General features: G+C 65.4%; 2 protein-coding genes across 2 annotated transcripts in view; one reads left to right on the forward strand and one right to left on the reverse strand.

Annotated features, from left to right (window-relative positions):
* Positions 1-7,716, forward strand: part of TENM4 (teneurin transmembrane protein 4) — a 343,194-nt gene extending 335,478 nt beyond the window's left edge. Inside the window, 10 exon segments of the mRNA XM_039915009.1 lie at positions 372-392; positions 890-1,131; positions 1,277-1,431; positions 1,692-2,569; positions 2,954-3,126; positions 3,260-3,495; positions 4,096-4,392; positions 4,927-6,544; positions 6,647-6,789; positions 6,914-7,716. Coding sequence (XP_039770943.1) covers positions 372-392; positions 890-1,131; positions 1,277-1,431; positions 1,692-2,569; positions 2,954-3,126; positions 3,260-3,495; positions 4,096-4,392; positions 4,927-6,544; positions 6,647-6,789; positions 6,914-7,675 — 4,525 coding nt within the window. The 3' untranslated portion in view covers positions 7,676-7,716.
* Positions 7,717-10,008: 2,292 nt separating this feature from the next.
* On the reverse strand, positions 10,009-16,188 carry LOC120639058 (filaggrin-like). The gene is made up of 3 exons (XM_039915019.1): positions 16,108-16,188; positions 15,388-16,060; positions 10,009-10,258 (listed from the first exon to the last, which is right to left on the reverse strand). The coding sequence occupies exons 1-3, from the start codon at positions 16,186-16,188 to the stop codon at positions 10,251-10,253; spliced, it is 762 nt and encodes a 253-aa protein (XP_039770953.1). The 3' UTR covers positions 10,009-10,250.
* Positions 16,189-20,194: the final 4,006 nt, after the last annotated feature.

Genomic DNA, 20,194 nt, shown 5'->3' on the forward strand with positions numbered 1-20,194 from the left:
CCCCGGGGGACGCGGGCCGGGCTCTAGGGCCGGCGGGGGCCGAGACCGCCGGCGCGGGGTCGCGTGGGACGCCGCGGGCCGGGGACCCCCGCGGCGGCTCCCGGGGTGTCCGCGCGGGTACGTTCCGGACCCTCGGTGAGGGAGAGAGCCTCTGCCTACGGTCTTGAGGAATCTAAGCAGCGGGTGTAAAAGCAAGGGGGGATCTTGGCCGGCTCGGTTTGGGGGGCGGTGGGAAGGGGGATTTGGGGGGGGGCGGCCGGGGAGAGAAAGCGCGTGCGTGGGGGGGGGGCGGGGAGAGAGAGATACGCTTGGGCCTCGGCCGCTAACCCCTCCTCCTCTCTTCCGCCCCCGCTCTCCGGGCCGGCCCTCAGAAATAAAGATTTCAGACACAGGTAAGCCGCGGCCGCCGGAGCGGGGACCGCTCGGTCCCCCGGTCCCAGGGTGGAAGGAGGCGAGCGTCCCCGGCGGGGGCCCGGTGGGGAGAAGGGAAGCCTCGGGGGGGGGGGGGGGGTCCCGAGGCCTGCGCGCTGCCGGCGACCCCCCCCCCCCCCGCCCCGGCCCCCTCCGCCCCCAAAAAACCCCGGACCGAGGGGCGGGAAGTCGGGGCCGGACGGGACCCCCCCCCCCCCCGCCCCGACCGGTCAGCCCGTCAGCAGAACGGCCCTCGGGCGGGGAGACCGGATCCCCGGGAGCGAGGCCACCCCGCGGGGAATCCCAGCCGGGGACCCGGCCGGTGCGGCGGAGACCCCGGTGGCCGGCCCGGCGGGGCGCGGCCCGTCACCGCGGCGGGGGGTCGTTCGGCTGCGGGCCCGGCCCCGGAGACGGGAAGAGAGGGCGTCCGGCGCCGGGCTTCCCGGCCGGGCGGGTGACGCGGGCGCGCTCTCTCCAGCCACAGCCCGGCTCACAAGTACTACCTGGCCTCCGACCCCGTCAGCGGCTCCCTCTTCCTCTCCGACACCAACAGCCGGCGCGTGTTCAAGGTCAACGTGGCGGGCGGCGGGGGGGCGGCCAAGGACCTGGCCAAGAACGCCGAGGCGGTGGCCGGGACGGGGGACCAGTGCCTCCCCTTCGACGAGGCGCGCTGCGGAGACGGCGGGAAGGCCGTCGAGGCCACGCTCACCAACCCCAGGGGTGAGCGGCCGGGGGCCGGGCCGGGCCGTCGGGAGGTCCCCGGGAGGGCGGAGGGGCCCCGGCCGGCGCGGGCCACGCCGCCGGCGGGGGCGGGCACGGGGCGGGCGGGGCGGGCCGGCTGACGGGGCCGCCGTCCGGGGCCCAGGCATCGCGGTGGACAAGTTCGGGCTGATCTACTTTGTGGACGGCACCATGATCCGGCGGGTCGACCAGAACGGCGTCATCTCCACCCTGCTGGGCTCCAACGACCTCACCTCGGCCCGGCCCCTGAGCTGCGACTCGGTCATGGACGTCTCCCAGGTGACCGCCCCCGGCCGGACCCCGGTCCCGTCGGGGGTGGCGGGGACCCCGCCGGGAGCCCTCGGGGGGCGGGGGGGGGGGAGCGGGTCCCGCCCCGGCGGCGGCCCTCGCGGGAGCACCCGGGGCGGCCCCTCCCCGCGCCCCGATGGGTCCCCGGCCGGTCTGACGGCGGGGCGGTCCGGGGGGGGGGGGCCGGTCGGACCCCTCGCCTGTCGCGGGCCCTCCCCTCCCCCCGCCTGACGCCGCCCCTCCGCGGCCAGGTGCGCCTGGAGTGGCCCACGGGGCTGGCGGTCAGCCCGCTGGACAACTCGCTGTTCGTGCTGGACAACAACGTGGTGCTGCAGGTGTCGGAGAACCACCAGGTGCGCGTGGCGGCCGGGCGGCCCCTGCACTGCCAGGTGCCCGGCCTGGACCCCTTCCCGCCGGGCCCGGCGGCCGGCCCCGCCACGCTGGAGTCGGCCACCGCCCTGGCCGTGTCGCCGGCGGGCGTCCTGTACGTGGCCGAGACGGACGAGAAGCGGGTGAACCGCGTGCGGCGGGTGGGGGCCGGAGGCCGGCTGTCCCTGGTGGCCGGGGCCCCCGGGGGCTGCGACTGCAAGAGCGACGCCGGCTGCGACTGCTTCTCGGGCGACGGCGGCTACGCGCAGGACGCCCGGCTCCACGGGCCGGCCGCCCTGGCCGTCTGCGCCGACGGCGCCCTCTTCGTGGCCGACCTGGGCAACGTGCGGGTGCGCGCGGTGCGCCCCAACCGGCCGGCCCCCGACGCCCACGGGCTCTACGCGCTGGCCTCGCCGGCCGACCAGGAGCTGTACCTGTTCGACGCGGCCGGACGCCACCTGCACACGCAGAGCCTGCCCACGGGCGCCTTCCTCTACAACTTCACCTACGACGACGCCGGCCGCCTGGCCCTCGTCGCCGACCGGGGGGGCCCCGCCGTCCGGCTGCGCCGCGACTCGGCCGGCCTGCCCCTGGCGCTGGCCGCCCCCGACGGGCGCGTCCACCGGCTGGCCCTGGGCGCGCACGGCACCCTCCGGGGCCTGGCCACGCAGGGCCGCGAGCTGGCCTCCATGACGTACCACGGCTCCTCGGGCCTCCTGGCCAGCAAGAGCAACGAGGACGGCTGGACCACCTTCTACGAGTGAGCGGGCCCCCGGGGGAGGCGGGAGGCTCCCCGTGGGGCGCTCCCCCCCCCCGCCCCCCGGCTCGGGGTGTCCCCGGAGGAGCGGGGAGGGAGAGGCCCCGCGCCCGACGGCTTCTCCTCCGGGCCCCGGGCCCCCCCGGGTCCGGGCGGACGGCGTGGGGCCGCCGGGGCCCGGGGGTTCCGGTCCCGGATCCGCCGGGCGACGGCGGGCGAGCCCCCGGACCCCTCCGGGCGCCGATCCGCGCACGCGCCCGGCGAGGGGGCTCGGCCGGGGGCGGGCGGGGTGGGGGGACGACCCTCCGGGAGGAGGGAGGGTCTCGGGCGGAGCCGAGGGGCCGCCCCGCCCCGGCCGCTCACCCCCCGCCCCCTCCGCCGCCGCAGGTACGACGGCTTCGGCCGCCTGACCAACGTCACCTTCCCGACCGGCCAGGTCAGCAGTTTCCACAGCGACGCCGACGGCTCGGTCCACGTGCGCGCCGACGGGTCCGGCCGGGACGAGGTCACCGTCACCGCCAACCTGTCTGCCGTGGGCACCTTCTACACGCTGCTGCAAGGTGAGGCGCGGGGCGGGGGGGGCCTCCCGGGGTCGAGCCCGGCGGAGGGGAGGGCGGCGCCCCGAGCCCCGGCCGGCACCGTCCCCGGGGTCCGGACGTCCCGCCCCACGTCCCCGTCTCCTCCCCGGCCCAGACCAAGTGCGCAACAGCTACTTCGTGGGGGCGGACGGGTCCCTGCGTCTCCTGCTGGCCAACGGGATGGAGGTGGCGCTGCAGACGGAGCCCCACCTTTTGGCGGGCACGGTCAACCCCACCGTGGGCAAGAGGAACGTGACGCTGCCCATCGACAACGGCCTCAACCTGGTGGAGTGGAGGCAGCGCAAGGAGCAGGCCCGCGGGCAGGTCACCGTCTACGGCCGCCGGCTGCGGGTCAGTGCCCCGGGGCGGCGCGTGCGTGGCGATCCGCTAAGGAGAGCCTCCCCGCCTCCGCCGGCCTCGGTCCGGCGCGCGTCCGGGCCGCGGGCCTCCGGGCCGCTACCCGGACCCGCCCGCCACGCGACGGTACGACAGAATTCAGAGACGCGGGCCCGGGAGCTCACGGTCCCTCGATTTATTTATCGAACGCTCGCCGCGTGAGGAGCGCTGGGCCGACGGAGCGGGTAGACACGTTCCCTGCCCACGAGGGGCTCAGGGTCTAACGGGGGGGGGGGGGGCGGCGGAGACGGAAGTCAGAATAAATGGCAGGCGCGGACCTAAGTGCCGAGGGTGGGGCGAGTGAGGGCCCGAGGGCAACGCGGAAGGGAGCGGGCGGGCGGAAAGCGAGGGTCCGGTCCGGGAAGGCCTCCCGGCGGAGATGGGATTCTTCACACGACCCCGCAGGGGAGAGGGACGGTCCGTCGGTCGCGGGTGGGCGATCCGGGCCAGAGGCGAGACGTGGCTCGGGGCGGGAGGGTCACGAGGCGGTGGGCGCCGTCCCCGCCCCCGGGGTCCGGCGGGGGGCCCCTCCCGCTCACGGGCGGCTCCCCGCAGGTCCACAACCGCAACCTGCTGTCCCTCGACTTCGACCGCGTGACGCGTACGGAGAAGATCTACGACGACCACCGCAAGTTCACGCTGCGGATCCTGTACGACCGGGCCGGGCGGCCCAGCCTCTGGTCCCCCAGCAGCCGGCTCAACGGGGTCAACGTCACCTACACCCCGGACGGGCTGGTGGCCGGCATCCAGCGGGGCACCGTGTCGGAGAGGATGGACTACGACCGGGCCGGGCGCGTCACCTCCAGGACCTTCGCCGACGGGACGTCGTGGACCTACACCTACCTGGAGAAGGTGGGTGGGACGGCCGGGAGTCGGGCGGGACGCCGGGTCGCCGGAGGGAGAGCCGGGAAGGGAGAGGGGAGGGTCGGTCAGGGGCCGTAACCGCCCGGCCGTCGTAACGACGGCGCCGGTTCGCCGCTCGGCCCGCTGCTCTGAGCCCCGGGGCGGATGCGAGGTCATCCAGTCCAATACGTTCCCCGTCCCACACGGGGCTCCGGAGACACGCCCGCGGGCATCGTCCCGCCCGCGCAAACCCACCGCTCTTCCGGCCCCCCCGCTAAGTCCGGGGGGCCGTTGCGGGCCGGGTCCCCCGCGAGGCGGCCGGGGGGAGGAAGGTGAGGTCCCCGTCCCTCGGCGGCACGTGAGGGCGACGGACGGAAACCGCCCCCCGCGGGAAGGTGTCGGGACGGTGGTGGGGGGGGGCGGGGCGGATTTCAGAGGCGGGCGCCGACGGAGCGCGCCGAGCTCCGTACGAAGCGCTCCGGGGCGGGGGGGGGGAGCCCGGGCCGGGATCCCCCCGACCCTCCTCCCCCCGCCCCCCCGCAGTCCACGGTGCTGCTGCTGCCCAGCCAGCGCCGCTTCGTCTTCGGGTTCGACGAGAACGGGCGGCTGGCGTCGGTGACCACGCCCAACGCGGCGCGGCGGACGCTGGAGACGGTCCGCTCGGTGGGCTACTACCGGGACATCTACCGGCCCCCCGAGGGCGAGGCCCCGGCGGTGCGGGACTTCGCCGCCGACGGCCGGCTGCTGGGCACGCAGCACCTGGGCACGGGCCGGCGGGTGGTGTACCGCTACGGGCCGCTGGCCAAGCTGGCCGAGGTGCTGTACGACGCCACCAGGGTGGCCTTCGCCTACGACGAGGCGGCCGGCACGCTCAAGACGGTCCACCTGCAGGCGGCCGACGGCTTCGCCTGCGCCCTGCGCTTCCGGCAGATCGGGCCGCTGGTGGACCGGCAGCTGTGGCGCTTCGCCGAGGAGGGCCTGGTCCACGCCCGCTTCGACTACCACTACGACAACAGCTTCCGCGTGACCAGCATGCAGGCGGTGGTCAACGAGACGCCGCTGCCCATCGACCTGTACCGCTACGACGACGTGTCGGGCAAGGTGGAGCAGTTCGGCAAGTTCGGCGTCATCTACTACGACGTCAACCGGATCATCACCACGGCCGCCATGACCCGCACGGAGCACCTGGACGCCTACGGCCGCACCAAGGAGGTCCAGTACGAGATCTTCCGCTCGCTCGTCTACTGGCTGACGGTGCGCTACGACGGCGCCGGCCGGGTGGTGGGCCGCGAGCTGCGGGTGGGGCCCTACGCCAACGCCACCCGCTACGCCTACGACTACGACGCCGACGGCCAGCTGCGGGCCGTGGCCCTGGACGGCCGGCCCCTGTGGCGCTACGGCTACGACCCCGACGGCAACCTCCACCTGCTGAGCCCCGGGGGCGGCGCCCGCCTGACCCCGCTGCGCTACGACCCGCGCGACCGCCTGACGCGCCTGGGCGACCTCCGCTACCAGCTGGACGAGGACGGCTTCCTGCGGCGGCGGGGCGGCGACGTCTTCCACTACAGCTCGGCCGGGCTCCTGGCCCGGGCCTCCAGCCGGGCCGGCGGCTGGACCGTGCGCTACCGCTACGACGGGCTGGGCCGCCGCGTGTCCAGCCGCCCGGCCCCCGGCCACCACCTGCAGTTCTTCTACGCCGACCTGGCCCGGCCCACCCGGGTCACCCACCTGTACAACCACTCCAGCGCCGAGATCACCTCGCTCTACTACGACCCGCGGGGCCACCTGTTCGCCATGGAGCGCAGCGGCGGGGCCGAGTTCTACGTGGCCTGCGACGACGTGGGCACGCCGCTGGCCGTCTTCAGCGGCGCCGGCCTCGTGGTCAAGCGGCTCCACTACACCGCCTTCGGCGAGGTCTACGGCGACACCAACCCCGACTTCCAGCTGGCCGTGGGCTACCGCGGCGGCCTCTACGACCCGCTGACCAAGCTGGTGCACCTGGGGCGGCGCGACTACGACGTGCTGGCCGGGCGCTGGACCGGCCCGGACCTGGACGTCTGGAGGCGGCTCGCCGGCGGCCACCTGCGCCCCTTCAACCTCTACGCCTTCCAGGACAACGACCCCGTCGGCCACGCGCGGGACGGCCGCTGCTACATGACCGGTGAGCGGGCCGGGGCGGCGGGGCGGCGGGGCCGGGGCGGCGGGGCCGGGGGCCCCTCCCGAGGGCCGGGATGGGCAGCCCTCTCGTCTCGTCCCCTCGCAGACGTCAACAGCTGGCTGCGCACCTTCGGGTTCCAGCTGCACAACGTCATCCCGGGCTTCCCCGGGCCGGACGTCACCGCCACGGAGCCCTCCTACGAGCTGACCCGCACGCAGACCAGGACCCGGGAGTGGGACGACAGCAAGGTGAGAGGAGAGGGGGAGGGGGGGAGGGAGCCAGCCCGCCACCGCGCGCTCTCCCCGCCCCCCCCCCCCCGGGGCCGGTGGCCCGGCCGCTCACGCCGCCCCCCCCCGCCCCGTCTCTCCCCAGTCCGTCCTCGGGGTGCAGTGCGACGTGCAGAAGCAGCTGAGGGCCTTCGTCACCCTGGAGCGGTTCGAGCAGCCGGGCGAGGCCGCGGGCGGCGGCTGCGGGCGGGCCCCGGGGGGCGGCCGCTTCGCGGCGGGCGGCTCCCTCTTCGGCAAGGGCGTCAGGTTCGCCCTCAAGGACGGCCGGGTGACCACGGACATCACCGGCGCGGCCAGCGAGGACGGGCGCCGGGTGGCGGCCGTGCTGGACGGCGCCCGCTACCTGGAGCGGCTGCACTACACCCTGGACGGGGTGGACACCCACTACTTCGTCAAGCCGGGGCCCCCGGAGGGCGACCTGGCCGTGCTGGGGCTGAGCGGCGGCCGGCGGACCCTGGACAGCGGCCTCAACGTGACCGTGGCCCAGGTCGGGGCCGCCGCGCCGGGCGGCCGGACGAGACGCTTCACCGACGTGCGGTTGCAGCACGGGGCCCTGTGCCTGCACACCCGCTACGGCGCCGGCCCGGACGAGGAGCGGGCGCGGGTGCTGGGCCTGGCGCGCGAGCGGGCCGTGGCCGGGGCCTGGGCCCGCGAGCGGCAGCGCCTGCGGGACGGCGAGGACGGGGCCCGGGCCTGGAGCGAGGCCGAGCGGCGCCAGCTGCTGACCACCGGCCGCGTGCCCGGCTACGACGGCTTCTTCGTCCTGGCGCCCGAGCGCTACCCCGAGCTGGCCGACAGCGAACGCAACGTCCGCTTTGTGCGACAGAGCGAGACGGGCAAGAGGTGACGGCGCCGGCCGGCCGGACGGCCGACCCGCCGCCGCCGGGCGGGGGCGGCGCCCGCGCCGGCCGCCGGCGGTTTCCTTTCCGTCGTGCGGTCGGTGAAAGAGACGTCTCGTTTTCCCCCTCCGTGTCTCCCTCGCGCACGTGCGCCGCTTCCCCGGTGTCGTCTTCTCCCTCCCGCCGTCCGCCCCGGGGCCGGGGGGAGGGCCGCCGCCCGGTGACGCCGGACGGTCACCCCCCCCCCCGCACCGGCCCCCCCCCCCGTCGTCTCCGGTCCGCCCGCCTATCCCCGCTCCCCCCCCGCCCCGTCGTCGTGCCCATCTCACCGCGAGCCGCCCACCCGCCGGCCCCCGGGGGGGTCGGGCCGGGAGAGGCCACGGGTTCCGGTCGGGGATCCGTACCTTTTCCCCCCGCCGGCCTCGGAAGCGAGGGAGGAGCCCGCGTCCTGGCCGGTCTCCCGCCGCCCCTCGGGGAAGGACTTTGCATCAAAGCCGTCCCGAGGGGCCGACGCCCCGGGGGCGGGGGGGGGCGGTCCCCGATGTCCGGAACGAATTTGGAGAATTTTTTTTCTCTCGACGCTCCGTGTTTCTGACACACGCTGTATTCTGGACTCTGTAAATACCGTGAGGCTGTAGATAAACGCAACTGTAGATACCTTCTAGAGATACCGATCGGCAGTGACCTCGTGTAGCCTCCGTTGGCGAATAAAAGAATATTTTGTGTTTAACGGCTTCTTCTGGGGGCCGGGGCGGGCGGGCGCCTCACCTCCGCTGAGGTTGCTGAGGAAAATTTCCGTCACCGCGCGTTCGTATTCTCTCTCCCCCGCACGCGGGCGTCCTCTACGTCTCACGGATACTGGCCGGGCGCCTTCGGCGGGCGGGGACCCCGCCTACGGAAGCAAGGAGGCCGCCCGTTTCTGCCTGCCCTCGTGGTGTTTAGTAAATAGATAATGAAGCGGTGTTTGTTGAGCGCTCACTATGTGCTGGGCGCCTGGGGGAGATACGGGGTCATCGGGTGGTCCCCCGGGGAGGCCCCCGGTCTTCGTCCCCGTTTGACAGGTGGGGGTCACGGAGGCCCGGACAAGTGACCCGTCCCCAGTCACCCAGCGGACGGGCGGCGGAGCCGGGATTCGAACCCATGACCTCCGACTCCCAAGCCCGGGCTCTTTCCGCCGAGCCCCGCCGCTTCTCTGTACTGAACACAGCGCAAACATACGCTCCCGGGCCCCGGTGCAATTTTCGGGCTACTGGGGTGGCTTAACGGATAGTACCTTGACAGCGTAGAGGGAACTGGACTAAGCGTATAATAATAACGACGGCGTCTGCTAAGCGCCTACTATGCGCGGAGCGCTGTTCTAAGCGCGGGGGAGGATGCGAGGCGATCGGGTCGTCCCCCGAGGGGCTCGCGGTCTTCACCCCCATTTTTACAGAGGAGGGAACTGAGGCCCGGAGAAGTGAAGTGACCCGCCCCGAGTCGCACAGCCGCCAGGCGGCGGAGCGGGGATTTGAACCCATGACCTCGGACCCGCCCCCCCCCCCCCCCCAGCCCGGGCCCTTTCCACCGCAGGGTAAAACTGAGGCAGCTGAGGAGTCGAGGAGTGGACCGTCTACCGCGTAGAGAACGCTGTGCTGAGCGCTTAGGGGAGAGGTAGGAGGCATGCTCCTTGCTCTTGAGGAGGTTAAGCGGCGCGGCTCAGTGGAAAGTCCGAGGTCACGGGTTCGAATCCCCGCTCCGCCGCCTGCCAGCTGGGTGACCGTGGGCGAGTCACTTACCTTCTCCGGGCCTCAGTGACCTCATCTGTCAAACGGGGACGAAGACTGGGCGCCTCACGTGGGCCCACCCGATGACCCTGGATCCTCCCCAGCGTTCAGAACGGTGCTCTGCACGTAGTAAGCGCTTAGCAGATACCGACGTTATCATTATCAAAACCCGCTGCCTCTCACTGCCCTTTCTGCTCCACGAGGCTCTCCGCCGGGCCCCCTCCTCGCCGGGCCTACTGGATGGACTCCACTCCGCCCTCATCCTAATCCTCGGCCTCCTCACCCGGGGACCGTGGGCTCCGCCGCCTCTCCCCGGCGCTGGGTAAAGCGCTCGGCGCACAGCGAGCCGCGGTCTCCTGGACCCCCCCCACGGCACTCGGCCCAGTGCTTGGCACAGGGTACGGACTCCACAAACAGCGCCGGTTGATGGGTGAGATGGATCCGAAGACCCTCCCGCGCCGACCGGAGCCCCGAGTGGGACGGCACCGCGTCCAACCCGATTGACCGGGATCCACCCCGGCGCTCGGTACGGGGCTGGGCACAGAGGAGGTGCTTAATAAGTACCGTAACTGTAATAATACTGATAAAAAAAATAATCATCCAACGCTCCCCCCCGGGACGGGACACCCTCCCCATCTCCCAGGCTTGCGATCTCGGCGTCCTCCTCGAGTCCCCGTCCTCTTTCGACTCTCACGTCGTCCTCTCCGTCCACACGGTCACCCGCCTGGTCCGCGTCCGCGGCACGTCCCGGCTGGATTTCTGCATCGGCTCCTTCCCCGCCTCGGGCCCGTCCGGTCCGCTCGGCCCGCTGCCGCCTGGCTCATTTTTCTGCAATGGATTAAAATAAAATTCTCACCGTCGTTCTTACCGGCGCGGTTACTGTCTATCATTGCATCCGTCCAGCGCCGTCCTCAGCCCCGGGGTGGAGTCAAGTTAATCAGGTCCAACGGTCCCGACAGGCCGCCTGGGACTCGCGGTTTAAGGAGGGCGGGGGGGGGAATCCCCGTTTTCCGGATGGGGAAACCGAGGCACAGAGAAGTGAAGTGACTTGCCCACGGTCGCGCAGCAGGCCACTGGCAGAGCCAGGATTAGAACCCAGGGCCTCTCTAAGGACTCTCGCTCCTCTCCCCCTCCGTCCCTCAAGCTAACCTCCTCCCTCTGCCTCATCCTCGTCTCTTCTGCCTCTGACCCTTTGCTTATGCCCTCGCCCCTCCCCGGCCCAGATCCCCCAGAAATGCCACCCGGCCCCGGCACGGAGACCCGGAGAGACTCAACTCGGACCTGCCCCGGAGACAGGGAGAGATCCCACGAGATGCCACCCGGTCCCGGCACGGAGTCCCGGAGAGACTCAACTCAAAACTGGCCCAGAGACAGTGAGAGATCCCGAGAGATGCCACCCGGCCCCGGCACGGAGACCCACAGAGACTCAACTCGAACCTGGCCCGGAGACAGGGAGAGATCCCCAGAGATGCCACCCTGCCCCGGCACGGAGACCCCGAGAGACTCAACGCGGACCTGCCCCGGAGACAGGGAGAGATCCCACGAGATGCCACCCGGCCCCGGCACGGAGACCCACAGAGACTCAACTCAAAACTGGCCCAGAGACAGTGAGAGATCCCGAGAGATGCCACCCGGCCCCGGCACGGAGACCCACAGAGACTCAACTCAAAACTGGCCCAGAGACAGTGAGAGATCCCGAGAGATGCCACCCAGCCCCGGCACGGAGACCCACAGAGACTCAACTCGAAACTGGCCCAGAGACAGTGAGAGATCCCACGAGATGCCACCCAGCCCCGGCAGAGACCCAGAGAGACTCAACTCGGACCTGGCCCGGAGACAGTGAGAGATCCCCAGAGATGCCACCCTGCCCTGGCACGGAGACCCGGAGAGACTCAACTCAGACCTGGCCCAGAGACAGGGAGAGATCCCCAGAAATGCCACCCGGCCCTGGCACGGAGACCCAGAGAGACTCAACTCAAAACTGGCCCAGAGACAGTGAGAGATCCCGAGAGATGCCACCCAGCCCCGGCACAGAGACCCACAGAGACTCAACTTGGACCTGCCCCGGAGACAGTGAGAGATCCCGAGAGACGCCACCCAGCCCCGGCACGGAGACCCACAGAGACTCAACGCGGACCTGCCCCGGAGACAGTGAGAGATCCCACGAAATGCCACCCAGCCCCGGCACGGAGACCCACAGAGATTCAACTCGGACCTGCCCCGGAGACCGTGAGAGATCCCACGAAATGCCACCCAGCCCCGGCACAGAGACCCACAGAGACTCAACTCGGATCTGGCCCACAGACAGTGAGAGATCCCGAGAAATGCCACCCAGCCCCGGCAGAGACCCAGAGAGACTCAACTCGGACCTGGCCCGGAGACAGTGAGAGATCCCCAGAGATGCCACCCTGCCCTGGCACGGAGACCCGGAGAGACTCAACTCGGACCTGCCCCGGAGTCAGTGAGAGATCCCACGAAATGCCACCCGGCCCCGGCACGGAGACCCACAGAGACTCAACGCGGACCTGCCCCGGAGACAGTGAGAGATCCCGAGAGATGCCACCCAGCCCCGGCACGGAGACCCAGAGAGACTCAACGCGGACCTGCCCCGGAGACCGTGAGAGATCCCCCGAAATGCCACCCAGCCCTGGCACAGATACCCCCCGCCGCCAGCCCGGTCCCAGAGACCAGGAAAGAGCCGGAGAAATCCCGCCAGGCCTCGCCGCCCTCCCCCCCCACACCCCCGCAAACCCGCCTCTGACCTAATCGATTAGGTCAATAAATAAATTCAGCGCTCAATAAATACCACGGATTAATTAAATACCACTGACCGATCTCCTCTCTCTCATCCCCGACTCCCCCGCGCACCCTCTTGAGCACTCGGCCTCACCCTCTCGGCACTTCTAGCTCTCCAGTGTGGACGCATAATAAACATTTAATAATAATAAACATTATTATTAATGTTGATTAGCATCTAATCATGCTAAAGCCACGCCACCCGACGTGCACACACATTCGGTCTGGCGTAAACTCCCGTCCACGTGCACACTCACATATACACAAGTACTGTCACGCATTCAAAACATAACGTTGGTATTTGTTAAGCGCTTCCTATGTGCCGAGCACTGTTCTAAGCGCTGGGGGAGACACGGGGTCATCGGGTTGTCCCACGTGGGGCTCCCGGTCTTCATCCCCATTTTACAGATGAGGTCACTGAGGCACAGAGAAGTGAAGTGACTTGCCCACAGTCACACAGCTGCCAGGTGGCAGCTTCACACCTTCGCCCAAGCACGACGCTCACGCCTATGGGCGCGCGCGTCCCTTGGGCACCAAACAAAGTCCTCACCATCAGCTCGCCCCTTCCTCCTAACGACGATGGCGTCTTTTAAGCGCTTACTACGTGCGAAGCGCCGCTCTGAGCCGTCCTCGCGGACCTGCCGCGGCGCAGCCCACGCGCTTCACGCCTCCGGCGCCGGCGATCCCGTCTCCCTCCGGCCAGAAGCGGCGCGGCTCGGTGGGTGGAGCCCGGGCTGGGGAGTCCGAGGTCGTGGGTTCTAATCCCGCCGCCCCCTCAGCCGAGGTGGCGTCACTTCTCTAGGCCTCATCTGGAAAATGGGGATTAAAGCCGTGAGCCCCTCGTGGGACGGCCAGATCGCCTTGCATCCCCCCCCCGCCCCGAAGCGCTTAGAACAGTGCTTTGCACACAGTAGGCGCTTAATAAATATCATTAATATTATTATTATTAGGACTCCCTCCCCATATACACCAGACCACCACTCTCCTCCCTTACTAAGGTCACGACTCTAGACCGTAAATTCGTCGCGAGCGGGGAATGCGTCTCCCAACTCTGTCGCGCTGTGCTTTCCCCGACGCTTAGCACAGAGCTCCGCACCCGGTAAGCGCTCAATAGATACCACGCTGATTGATTAAACGCCACTGACCGATCCCCTCCAAGAGGCCTTCCGTGAGGAAGCCGGTTCGAACCCCGGCTCTGTCCGCCGCGGGACCGTGGGCGAGTCCGTGAGAAGCAGCGGGGCTCAGCGGAAAGAGCCCGGGCTCGGGAGTCGGAGGTCATGGGTTCGGATCCCGGCTCGGCCACTCGTCAGCTGGGTGACCCTGGGCCAGTCGCTTCACTTCTCGGTGCCTCAGTCACCTCGTCTGTCAAAGGGGGATGAAGACCGTGAGCCCCACGTGGGACCACCCGATTCCCCCGTGTCTCCCCCAGCGCTTAGAACGGTGCTCGGCACATAGTAAGCGCTTAACGAACACCAACGTTATTATTAAGTCACTTCTCTGGGCCTCAGTGACCTCACCTGTCAAATGGGGACGCAGACCGGGGGCCTCCCGGGGGACCACCTGATGACCCCGTCTCTCCCCCAGCGCTTAGAGCGGTGCTCGGCACATGGTAAGCGCTTCACAAATACTGACATGGATTATTATTCGAAGCCTTGTTCAAATCGGGTCTCCTCCAGGAAGCCTTCCCCGATTAAGCCCTCATCACCCCCTACCCCCCGTCCCCTCGTGCGTCGCCCTTGTGCTTGAATCCGTGCACACCCCCGACGCGCCTTTCCTTTCCTTTCCGACCGTCCTTTTCTCTCTCAAATGCACACCACGTCACACGTGTACTCACCCCTTTCCCAAATTCACACCACCTCATAAATGCACTCACACCCTTTCTCAAATGCACACCACCTCCCACGTGCACTCACCCCTTTCCCAAATTCACACAACCTCATAAATGCACTGACACACTTTCTCAAATCCACACCGCCTCACACACGCACTCTCACACTTTCTCTCTCAAATGCACCCCCCCCCCCCACGTGCACTCACTCCTTTCCCAAATTCACACAACCTCATAAATGCACTGACACCCTTTCTCAAATCCATACCGCCTCACACACGCACTCTCACACTTTCTCTCTCAAATGCACCCCCCCCCCCACGTGCACTCACTCCTTTCCCAAATTCACACAACCTCATAAATGCACTGACACCCTTTCTCAAATCCACACCGCCTCACACACGCACTCTCACACTTTCTCTCTCAAATGCACCCCCCCCCAACGTGCACTCACCCCTTTCCCAAATTCACACAACCTCATAAATGCACTGACACCCTTTCTCAAATGCACACCCCCTCCCACGTGCACTCTCACACTTTCTCTCTCAAATGCACACCACCTCACATGTGCACTCTCCCTTTCCCAAATTCACACAACCTCATAAATGCACTCACACCCTTTCTCAAATCCACACCGCCTCACACACGCACTCTCACACTTTCTCTCTCAAATGCACACCACCTCACATGTGCACTCTCCCTTTCCCAAATTCACACCACCTCATAAATGCACTCACACCCTTTCTCAAATGCACCCCCCCTCCCACGTGCATTCAACCTTTCCCAAATTCACACCACCTCATAAATGCACTCACACCCTTTCTCAAATGCACACCCCCTCCCACGTGCACTCTCACACTTTCTCTCTCAAATGCACACCACCTCACATGTGCACTCTCCCTTTCCCAAATTCACACCACCTCATAAATGCACTCACACCCTTTCTCAAATGCACCCCCCCTCCCACGTGCATTCAACCTTTCCCAAATTCACACCACCTCATAAATGCGCTCGCCCACTTCATCAAATACACACAACCTCACACTTTCTCAAATACACGCAACCTCGCACATGCGCTGAGACTTTCCCAAACACACACCGCCTCACACCCGCACGCACGCTTCCTCCAATGCACCTCCCCGCCAAGCACACGCTTTCTCAAACGCACACCTCGGGCACTCTCACACTTTCTCTCTCAAATGCCCACCACCTCACCCGTGCCCCTTCTCTCAAACGGCCACACGGCCTCACGCCGGCAGTCCCCCTTTCTCCGACGCACACCGCCTCACGCGCGCACTCTCATACTTGCTCTCTCAACTGCGCACGAGCTCACCCGTGCACACGCGGACCCCCTTCGGATCGTCTCTCCCAGTGGCACGGACCCACACAGACACACTGTGCTGCCCGCCCCGACCGTGGGTGGCACCTCGTCGGGAGGCACGTCGGTTGGCGGGACCGGAGGCGGCCTGTAGGTTGGCGGGACCGGAGGCGGCCTGTAGGGTGGCGTGACCTGAAGCGGCCTGTAGGTTGGCGTGACCGGAGGCGTCCTCTAGGTTGGCATGACCGGAGGCGTCCTCTAGGTTGGCATGACCTGAAGCGTCCTGTAGGTTGGCATGACCTGAAGCGGCCTGTAGGTTGGCACGACTGGAGGCATCCTGTAGGTTGGCACGACTGGAGGCGTCCTCTAGGTTGGCACGACCGGAGGCGTCCTGTAGGTTGGCATGACCTGAAGCGGCCTGTAAGTTGGCACGACTGGAGGCATCCTCTAGGTTGGCACGACTGGAGGCGTCCTCTAGGTTGGCACGACCGGAGGCGTCCTGTAGGTTGGCATGACCTGAAGCGGCCTGTAGGTTGGCACGACTGGAGGCGTCCTGTAGGTTGGCACGTCTTGAAGCGGCCTGTAAGTTGGCACGACCCAAAGCGGCCGACCAGTTGGCATAACTCGAGGCGCTACGTCGTGACGTAGCACGTTGAGACGCACGTCGCCCGGGGGGGGGGGGGAGAGACTGCACGTGACGGAGGCGGGGCGCGCGGCGGCACGTGGAGCCGTCACGTGGCCCCGGCACGTGCGGAGGCCGGGCGCGCGGCGGCACGTGGAGCCGTCACGTGGGGCGGCCGGGGCGGGGCTCGACATCCGGGGCACCGCCTGGGTTGATTGACGGGCGCCGCTGCCCCCGCTGATTGGCTCTCCCCTCCCCGGCGGCCCGGCGCTCTGGATTCTGGGAAATGTAGTCCCCGGGAAGCAGGCCCCGAACTACAACTCTGGCCTCGAGTACTGGGTTCTAATCCTGCCTCTGCCACTTGTCTGCAGGGAGACAAGCTTCTCTGGGCCTCAGTGACCTCATCTGTCAAATGGGGATGAAGACTGCGACCACCTGATCACCCTGGAATAATCATGTTGGTCTCTGTTAAGCGCTTCCTATGTGCAGAGCACTGTTCTAAGCGCTGGGGCAGATCCAGGGTCATCAGGTTGTCCCACGTGAGGCTCCCAGTTAATCCCCATTTTACAGATGAGGTCACTGAGGCCCAGAGAAGTGAAGTGACTCGCCCACAGTCACCCAGCTGACGAGTGGCAGAGCCGGGAGTCGAACTCGTGACCTCTGAAGCCCAGGCTCTTTTCCACTGAGCCTCGCTGCTTCCCAGCAGCAGCAGCATGTACTGAGCGCCTATTGTGCACAAACTCCTACCGGGGGGGACTATGGTGACGGAGCCCTAAACTGCCAGTTTACCCTGTGTAGGACACTGTACTGAACACCTCCCGGGTGCAGGCCTAAGTAGTCTCCATCTGAGGTGTGCAGAGCCCTGTGCTGAGCACTGTCGTATCAGTTACCAGAGAAGCAGCGTGGCTCAGTGGAAAGAGCCCGGGCTTTGGAGTCAGAGGTCATGGGTTCGAATCCCGGCTCGGCCATTTGTCAGCCGTGTGACTTTGGGCGAGTCACTTCACTGCTCGGTGCCTCAGTTCCCTCATCTGTCAAATGGGGATGAAGACTGGGAGCCCCACGGGGGACAACCTGATTCCCCCGTGTCTACCCCAGCGCTTAGAACAGTGCTCGGCACATAGTAAGCGCTTAACAAATACCAACATTATTATTATTATTACACTCCATAGTCTAGAGAAGCAGCGTGGCTCAGTGGAAAGAGCCCGGGCTTGGGAGTCAGAGGTCATGAGTTCGAATCCCGGCTCTGCCACTTGTCGGCTGTGTGACCGTGGGCAAGTCACTTCACTTCTCTGGGCCTCAGTGACCTCATCTGTAAAATGGGGAGGAAGACCGGGAGCCCCACGTGGGACGACCTGATTCCCCTGTGTTTACCCCAGCGCTTAGAACAGTGCTCTGCACAGAGGAAGCGCTTAACAAATACCAACATTATTAGGCGCAGAGCATTCTGCTGCATGTCTACCACACGCAGAGTCTCGGGCACTGAGAAAGTTTACAGCCCGATTGAAATTAATCATAATATTAATCCTAATTAAAGCCACTTAATCTCATCTCTATACCCCTGAATCTGTACCCTTTTAACCCTAGATATTCACAGCATCCTCAACTCCCCAGCACTCGCGGCCCCGGTCCATCATTCACTCACGAATTTATTTAATTATACGTGATTAATTAATTAATTTATATTAATGTCTGCCTCCCGCTCTAGACTCTAAGCCGCTAATTGTACCGGGCTCTCCCCAGAGTTTAGTACAGTGCTTGGGGCCAAGGAAGCGCTCAATAAACACAATTAGTCGATTCTTACCGATGTCTTTGCGTCCTTAATTAGATTGATCGAAGTCTCGTAGATATCTATAAAAGATTTATTTTAATAATTTAAATTATACATCATAGATATCATTATTTTATACTATATTTTTAATTTATAAAGTATGTATTCTCAGTTATTTAGTTCATATCTGTCTTCCCTTCTAGATTGGGGGCTCATTTCGGGGAGGGACTCTATCTGCCAACAACTACGTATTGTACAACTCTCCCCAGCGCTTAGTACAGTGCTGTGCACATAGGCTTCATAAATACCAGATTAATTAATTGGTTACGTGCTGAGCGGGTGGGGTAGAGTGAACATCAAAGTGCTATTAAATACCCGCTCTCGTTACCCCCTTAGACCGTGAGCCCCGTGTGCGACAGGGCTTCTGTTAATAATAATGTAGGTATTTGTTAAGCGCTTACTAGGTGCCGAGCACTGTTCTAAGCGCTGGGGTAGATCCAGGGTCATCAGGTTGCGCCACGTGAGGCTCCCAGTTAATCCCCATTTTACAGATGAGGTCACTGAGGCCCAGAGAAGTGAAGTGACTTGCCCACAGTCACACAGCTGACAAGGGGCAGAGCCGGGATTTGAACCCATGACCTCTGACTCCCAAGCCCGGGCCCTTTCCACTGAGCCACGCTGCTTCTCTTCTTAATAAGTGTAATATAATGTATCGCGATGACGGTTATTGTTAGCTATTGCGCGAGGGGCAGAAAGGGGCTAATCCTCATGAGACCTAAATCAATCCCCAGCGCTTATAGAACAGTGTTTTGCACAGAGTAAGCACTTAAATGCCATCATTATTAGTATTAATATTAATATTATTATCCCCTGGGCTGTGCTGCCATCTTTTGGCCCAGGCGACCCTCTGCAGCACCTCGTCCAGGGAGGATGGCCAGATGACGGTTTCTGGACACCCCCTTGGGTCGAAACCCTACTCCATCATGGGGAGAAGGAGGGCAGAAACCACCCCCCTTGTCAGCGTGGCTCAGTGGAAAGACCCCCCCCCCCCCGGGCTTCGGAGTCCGAGGTCATGGGTTCGAATCCCGGCCCCGCCGCCTGTCAGCTGGGTGACTTGGGGCAAGTCACTTCACTTCTCTGGGCCCTCAGTTCCTTCATCTGTCAAATGGGGATGAAGACTGGGAGCCCCACGGGGGACAACCTGATTCCCCCGTGTCTACCCCAGCGCTTAGAACAGTGCTCGGCACATAGTAAAGCGCTTTACAAATACCAACAGTATTATTATTCTCGGTGCCTCAGTGACCTCATCTGGAAAATGGGGATGAAGACTGGGAGCCCCACGTGGGACCACCTGATTCCCCTGTGTCTCCCCCAGCGCTTAGAACAGGGCTCTGCACAGAGGAAGCGCTTAACAAAGACCAACATCAATAAATACTATTCAATGAATGAATGAATGAATATTATTATTATTATTATTATTATTATTAAAACCGGCAGTGAGGATCGTCTCCCGAACAGGCCCGACCTCAAACACGCACATCCACCTTTGGCTGCAACTGAGAAAGTGAGAAAACACATCCCCACTGCCGCTCCCATGTGAAAAGGCCTCTGGAAGCAGCGTGCCTCAGTGGCAAGAGCCCGGGCTTGGGAGTCAGAGGTCACGGGTTCGAATCCCGGCTCCGCCACCTGTCAGCTGGGTGACTGTGGGCAAGTCACTTCACTTCTCGGTGCCTCAGTGGCCTCATCTGTCAAATGGGGATGAAGACCGGGAGCCCCACGTGGGACCACCTGATGACCTTGGATCTCCCCCAGCGCTTAGAACAGCGCTCGGCACATAGTAAGCGCTTAACAAATACCATCATTATTACAGAGAAGCAGCGGGGCTCAGTGGGAAGAGCCCGGGCTGGGGAGTCACAAGTCGTGGGTTCAAATCCCGGCTCCGCCGCCTGTCAGCTGGGTGACTTTGGGCAAGTCACTTTACTTCCCTGGGCCTCATCTGTCAAATGGGGATGAAGACTGGGAGCCCCACGTGGGACAAGTTGATGACCTTGTGTCCTTCCCGGCGTTTAGAACAGTGCTTGGCACAGAGTAAGCGCTTAACAACTGTATTATAATCATAATAATAACATTTCTAGACTGTGAGTTGGTGGGTAGGGATTGTCTCTCTCTGTTGCCGAACTGTACTTTCCAGGCGCTTAGTAGACAGCTCGGCACACGGTCAGCGCTCACTAAAGAGGAGAAGCAACGTGGCTCAGTGGAAAGAGCCGGGGCTTTGGAGTCAGAGGTCGTGGGTTCGAATGCCGACTCTGCCACTCGTCAGCTATGAGACCTCGGGCGAGTCACTTCTCTGGGTCTCAGTGACCTCATCTGTCAAATGGGGATTAAAACTGTGAGCTGCACGTGGGAACACCTGATGACCCTGTCTCTCCCCC

The sequence above is a fragment of the Ornithorhynchus anatinus genome, chromosome 20, assembly GCF_004115215.2.
Source record: "Ornithorhynchus anatinus isolate Pmale09 chromosome 20, mOrnAna1.pri.v4, whole genome shotgun sequence".
Classification (NCBI taxonomy): Eukaryota; Metazoa; Chordata; class Mammalia; order Monotremata; family Ornithorhynchidae; genus Ornithorhynchus; species Ornithorhynchus anatinus.

What these genes read in the sequence shown, in the direction of transcription:
- LOC120639058 (XM_039915019.1), bottom strand. Translation starts at nt 16,188, where the DNA reads ATGTCGAGCCCCGCCCCGGCCGCCCCACGTGACGGCTCCACGTGCCGC. An exon ending in TCCGCACGTGCCGGGGCCAC is followed by an intron (nt 16,061 to 16,107) that starts GTGACGGCTCCA and finishes CGTCACGTGCAG; the next exon opens with TCTCTCCCCCCCCCCCCCGG.